Here is a 6,609-nt window from a genome sequence, read left to right as displayed (position 1 = left end):
ATTTTATTGGGGAACTGTGTGTTTTTCCAGGACCCATCAGCTCCAAGTCAAGTCGTTGTCTTCAATCTAGTTGTGGAGGGCACAACTCAGTGGCCCATGTGGGGATCAAACCGGCAACCTCGGTGTTATGAGCCTGCGCTCTAACCAACTGAGCTAACCGGCTGCCCCTCAACCTGTTTCAACACAGTTAATAAGGATACAGGGAGAAGGGGACCTGGAAAGGGAGTCAGAAAACCTTAGTTCCAGCTTCTACTTAAGAAGATCCAAACTTGGGCAAATCACTTAGCTTCTCTGGGCCTCAGTTTCAAAATCTGTAAAATGGAACTAGTAATATTTATCTTGCCTCCATCGAAAGATTGTTGTGAGGATTAAATGAACTTATTATACCCCAGTGTCAGCCATTGTTATTGATGTGGGCAGATTCTTCAATAACCAAGGCCCTGAAAATCAGAGAAGAGCCGCTCTTAATTCTCATTCCCACTCTCAGACCACACGCTCTCTCCTTTGGGCATCCGCCAAGCAGAGGTGGGAACCAGGTGAAGTTGAGCCAAGCTCTAGGGAGGCCCAGCGAGGTTGATTCAAATCCTGAGCTCCTCTGTTATGGGAATTTCCTAATTGTGTCCAGGATTCTCCCCCTGAAGTATGTGGAGCTAAAAATCTGTGACCAGCTCCAACGCATCCTGAGAGTTAGAACAGTGACTGAAAAGATCTACTACCTGAAGCTCCACGAAAAACACCCAGAGGCCGTGTTTCAATTCTGGGTCCGCTTGGTGAAAATTCTGCAGAAGGGTCTGTCCATCACCACCAAAGACCCAAGAATCCAGTTCAGTCACTGCCTGGTGCCCAAGATGTCCAGCAACTCCACTGAAACAACAGTAAGTGGGGCCCTCCCACCAAGATCTGTGGCGAGCCGGGGGTTGGGTTGGGGTTGGGGGTACCAGAGGCATAGCCTCTCCTTAGGCTTGATGGCTATTATAATGTCATGGGGGGGCCAAGCAGACTGTATTTTCAAAGGTCAGGGAGCCATATACCAAATCGAGATCTACAAACATAAAACACAAATTAGTTTAGCTTTCCTAAAAAAGAGCTATAAATGACTTAACTCACTTAAAAATTGCTTTGTGGTTTTTTTTTTCGTTTTATAAAGGGATAATGCTCACTGAAAAAAATCAGAAAAATTACAGAAAAATCACTCCCATTTCTCTTCAGCCCCAAGCGATCACTTTGGCCTCTCCTACCCTAGGATGGAGGCATACAATTTCAGCGCTACTCAGCTTTCTCTTACTAGTGCGTCCTTTTAAAGCTAGATAATGCAGAGGACACGAAGAAGGGCAACACAGCGTTCCTACTGTCAGTGAGCTTGTCTATTTGGGGGGACCCACAAAAAGGATGGACGCAGGTCCTGGTCAGCCCAGTGTCCCACACACGTGTCAGAAGCACAGGTGCTCCAAGCTTCTCTTTCATTTTAAATTAATTTTGAAATTAAAATTTTTTCTTCTACTCTTTTAATTTTTAATTTATATATTTGAGGACATTATATATATATATATATACTACACACTCACACATACATACCCCAGGAATGCCAAAAAAATGTATACAAGTGGACACTTTGGTCAACGTTGCTCAAGCAGTAGTTCGCCATAATCAGAGGTGCCTGGACGCTGATGGTAACCACTTTGAGCACCTCTTGTAATTGCAGAAGTCAAATGTGACTTGTTATCTTTTGTTATCGCTATATATTATTATAATTTTAATAGGTTTTTTCCTTTCTTAAAATGTGTATACATATTTTTGGCACTATATATAATATGTATAATATATATTATATGTATAATATATTAACGTATAATATATATTATATATAATGTATATTATATGTATTATATTATATATATTATATGTTATATATATACATTTCTGAATGTTGCTTTCTTTTCATTTAGATTATATCATAAGCATTTTTCCATTTCTTTTAAAAGAACTTATTTTTGTACACATCATTTTGATAATTTTATGCCATTCAGTTGCATAAATGAATTAAAATTTACTTCACCATTCATCGAATATCAGACATTTAGAGTTGTTTCTAAATTTTCATTATTGTAAATGATGCTAAAACCAGCATTTATGTGTATCACCTACAGTTTTGATTGTTTTCTCAGAATAGATCTTTAGAAGTGGAATTCAAAGGGTATGAACATTTTTAAGGCCCTTGATACATCTTGCAAGATTATTTCCAGAAAGTCCATACCAAATTATACTCTCTCCAATAATATTAAGCATGCTGTGTCACTGTATCCTTATCACGACTGAAAAATATGAATTTTAATACATTTTCTAATAATGATAGATTAAAAAGTAGCATCTCTGATTTTCAATGAGTTTGAACATTGTTACATTTTTTTTTCTTTTTGCACTGTCTGTTATGTTCTTTGCCCATTTTTCTGTTGGCAGCCTTGTGGTTTTCTAAATTGATTTCTAAAATAAAGCTTTTTATACATCAAGAATTTTAACCCTGTAATCACAAGTGTTTGCAAGTATTTCCCCCAAGGATTTGCTTTTCCCTTTCAGTTTATTTAAGGCTTTTTTTTTTTTCTGACAAACAGAAGGCTTCTCCCAGGACCTGCTTAGGGCAGAAGCACAGGAAGGAAAAGCTTGATAAATTGGATTGCCGAAAACCTTCAGATTTCAGACTGTAAACACTTTCCTCCACTCATTTAAGCTTTGTGCTTTAGGTATGCCATCACTGACTTCAAAAGTCAGTTTTTATAATCCCACTGCTCTGGTTCGTGAAGTTCAGATGCGGAGCTCTGGATAGAGTAGCCCCAGCAGCCCATCAGAGAAAGGAAGTGATCCTGCTGGGAGCCCCAATTTTGGTCTGATGGTTCTGGGGCTTCATGTTTAAGGAAAAACTCACGTGACTTCCTTCAAGTACTGGCCTGAAGAGGCCAAGAACTATCAGGGAGCAGACCTGGTCCTCTGACTGTAAATTTCTCCATCCAGCCTGGAAGCAGCCTCCCGTCATCCTCCCAGCCCAGCGAAAACTGCATGCTGTTAGCTGCTGAGCAGACCAGTGGCAGTCTCTTCAATTTCTCAGGAAAGTCCCAGCTCACAGCAGACAGGTGGGTCCTCCGTGCAGTGCAGGCAGCTCCGGTGCCCCTTCCTGCAGCACAGAGCCGTGGGTGGGGTCAGTGTGTTCTAGACATTAAGTGATTGTGATTTTTAAGAAGTTGTTACTGTTTTGGAGAACTGTCTTGAGGTTTTCTTTGCACTGATGCTGACGCCGGGCAGGTTACGGTGGGCATCAGTCAGATCTCGGTGGGTTCAGATTTTGCCTTTGAGTCATAACACTTTAGGTTTTCAATGCATGAAAAGCAGTTTGGAAGGGTTTGTGTTCCACTTCAGTTGAGCAGGGCTTAGCTCCAGCTCCCCTCCTGCCTGTCTTTCTCCACTCCAGTCATTCTTAGGTACTTCATACCGTATGTATGTATCGCCACTGCCAGTCAATTCCACAATCACATCTTTGTTCAAGGTACTCATGCTGGAAAAGACATAATTAAAAAACAGTTTTTAAGTTTGATTTTTAACAGTGCTTTCTTTTTCTTTTATTGCTTTCAATGATCCTGAAATTCCTGGGTTCCAACAGAAACACCGACATTGCCATTGCAATCAACGATTCCAGCAGCTACAACAGGACACCCTCCCCAGTGGCATCTCCAATCAGTTTGAGTATACCCATGAGAGCCACCTTGAGCCACAGCCTCTGGGAACAAGAGAATCCAGAGGAGGGCTGCCTGCAGGCTCCTGCAGCCAGTTCCCTAGGAGAGAACTTGTTGGGACCCTGACACCTAGCCAAACGGGATGATCTTCAGTCAGTGCATGGGCTATATAATCTCCTATAATGCTGTTTTCCCACTGTGGGCCAAATGACCGTGGGAGAGGTAAGATGGTGTTTGTAACAAGGTGCTGCTGTACTTCCACGGATAAACCTCCAAGTGAGTTCCTAATTGTTGTATATTGTGTTATGGGGGGCTCCACACTGGGGAAGGGCTGATTAAGAGCAGGAGCTCACACCTTGGGAAAAATCAGTGGGAAAAACATTCCGTCCGCTCAGTTAAAATCCCAAAGCAGCCAAGCAAAGCTAAGAAAGCCAGTCCAGAGGAAAGGGCCTGGGGAGAAATCCAACTTCCCCTGTCAAAGGGAGAGGGAAAAACAGAAGCAGGGCTGCTCTAAACCCAAATGAAAAAATTCCTGAGGGGTAGCCAGTTAGCTCAGGTGGTTAGAGCACAGTGCTCATAACACCAAGGTTGCCGGTTCGATCCTTGCATGGGCCATGGGGCTGTGACCCTCCCCCCCCCACAACTAGATTGAAGACAACTACTTGTCTTGGAGCTGATGGGTCCTAGAAAAACACACTGTTCCCCATAAAATCCTTAAAAAAAATCATGAGAATGATGGTGACCAACCAGGAGATACCTTTGTGTTGCCCCACTTACCTCAAGTGAGAAATTGAGTGTTTACCGCCCCACTCCCTGTGCTAGAGTAAAGCTTTGGCTGTTAGTGAAGATATGGCTTCTGGTAAGGAAGATGGTGACCACCCATCACTGGAAGTCCTGATTGATTTGATTCTTCTTACCCAGGACCTAATGAAAGCAAACTGGAAGACGCAATGTCTGTGATTATCAGGGACAGGGCAGGGACTTTGGCCAACCTCTGTATAAGTGGGGAATATTTACCTGGAAAATACTACCACAAAATTTAGTGAGCATTTATCAAGCTCCTGCTACGTGCCAGACCCTGAGCTCGATGATGGGTATGTTAGAGAGAACATGACAGGTGGTAAGTTGCCTGCCTTTAGGGAGGGGATGGGAGAGATATCAAGCCCTATTTTGGAAACACAGAATGGCCATTAATGATGTTGGAGCTGCCCAGTCCACAAATCAAGGCTGGTGGACCTGCTTTCCTGTGGTTCACACTATAGGAAATACAATGAGGGAGCGAAAAGGAATATGGCTGCCCTCCCGTGCGCCTGGCTAGATTGGGTCAGAAAAAAACATCTGAGCTGAGAGGATGACCAGTGTTTGTGGGTTTCTTCCTGCCTCTAATAAAAATAAAGCAAAGTTCCTTTTGTCATGTTAGAATCAATTGTTGGTGCTGGTGAGAGACATCTAGAAGCTGAACTTAGAAGAGATGAATGGTTTCCGGGTGGCTTTGGCCAGTGGGATGTCCAGACAGGAGATCGGAGGGTGAGAGGAAAATGGGGTCAAGATAATTATTCTCTCCCTTGTAATCGCATAAGGCTGGCTGCGGTGTGTCCCTTTAACTGTTCCTCTCATGGTGGCCTGTTCTAGTGAACCCGCTCTTTCCTCGTTCCAGTAACCATCCCCTCCCCTTCCCCTCAGGTCCATTGTAAGGAGCTAATTGGATGCTCCTTCCTGAATTTTAGATCTTGAGCGGGGAGGTCACTCGTCCCCATGAGAGTGTGGCACTGGGGCTAGCATTCTGACCACGCAGCTCCGGCTGTGTGACAGTTGCTGGGCTTCCATCCAGCTTATCGCTTCTGTTTTGGTGCCTGCCTATCCCCCAAGCCTAGTCCCCTTAACTTTCAGTTGCTGTCAAGACCCCCTTCCCCCCCCCTGCCCCCGCCCCTGCCAAATAGTCTTCCAATAAATTCCTTTTGGCTTAGGTTGGCCTGTCACTCACTTCCTGTGTTTACAACCATGAAGTATAATTGACGTGGTGCTGTTTCCAGGAAAGTGGAGGCTGTGTAAGCAACCATAGCAACCATAGGTGTCTTAATTTGTGTGTGTATCCTCCAGTACCTGGGTCCTACTAGACACCTGTTTCTGCCATAGCCAGCTCTGGTTATCCCACGTTGTTCCTCCCCACCAAACAAAGGAAGAAACTACAACCTTTGCTGAATGGACTTATCACTGAAATTGATTTCCCAGAGACTATTCCTTAGATGAAAATAACACCACATAAGGGGTTGGTAAACCTTTTAATGTACAATAAAAACACCATTTAAAAGAGAAAAAGAAACAAAACATAGCCCACCAGGAAATGACATTTGCAAGAACAATCCCCCAAACAACATAGGAATGCAGCTTAAAGTTTCTGAAAAGGAGTTCAGAGAAAATGTCCTCAAGGAATAACACCAAAACAAGGACCCACTTAAAATGTGTGATGGGGGTGAGATTAAAGCTTCACGAATATCCTTGTAAGTCTAAAGAAAACTAATAAACAGCTAGTCAATTAAGACTCTCCTTGTGTTGATGAGACAGCCGGTAGAGGAAGCAGAGAACCTGGAGACACTGAGTATGCAGAAATGAGAGTCCTGACCCGGATCCTGGAGATAATGACCTCTCAGAATGACAGGCTGTTGATTTAGAAAACAAAACAATACATAAGGGGTCTCATCTTCAGCAAGAATCCTATTAGGTTGGGTTAGCCAGAATTCCCCCTTACCCCTAATGTTTCCTCTTAGTAATTTTGCATCCACTGGCCCCACCCTGCTCCTTGGCTATAAATTCCCACTTGCCCATGCTGCATTCAGAGTTGAGCCCAATCTCTCTTCCCCCACTGCAGAATTCCATCTCAGTGGTC

At 43.5% G+C, this 6,609-nt stretch overlaps 1 protein-coding gene across 1 annotated transcript in view; it reads left to right on the top strand.

Moving 5' to 3' along the window:
• The window catches only part of GARIN1A (golgi associated RAB2 interactor 1A), a 20,583-nt gene extending 15,524 nt beyond the window's left edge, over nt 1–5,059 (top strand). The window contains exons 3-5 of the mRNA XM_019646070.1: nt 626–875; nt 3,007–3,125; nt 3,650–5,059. Of these exons, the coding sequence (XP_019501615.1) occupies nt 626–875; nt 3,007–3,125; nt 3,650–3,848 (568 nt within the window). The 3' untranslated portion in view covers nt 3,849–5,059. The remainder of the gene's footprint in view (nt 1–625; nt 876–3,006; nt 3,126–3,649) is intronic.
• The last annotated feature ends 1,550 nt before the right edge of the window (nt 5,060–6,609 follow it).

This window comes from Hipposideros armiger, unplaced genomic scaffold (genome assembly GCF_001890085.2).
Source record: "Hipposideros armiger isolate ML-2016 unplaced genomic scaffold, ASM189008v1 scaffold_97, whole genome shotgun sequence".
NCBI classification, from domain to species: domain Eukaryota; kingdom Metazoa; phylum Chordata; class Mammalia; order Chiroptera; family Hipposideridae; genus Hipposideros; species Hipposideros armiger.
Note: the sequence above shows the minus strand (reverse complement) of the source record. Positions and strands in the feature narration are given on the sequence as shown.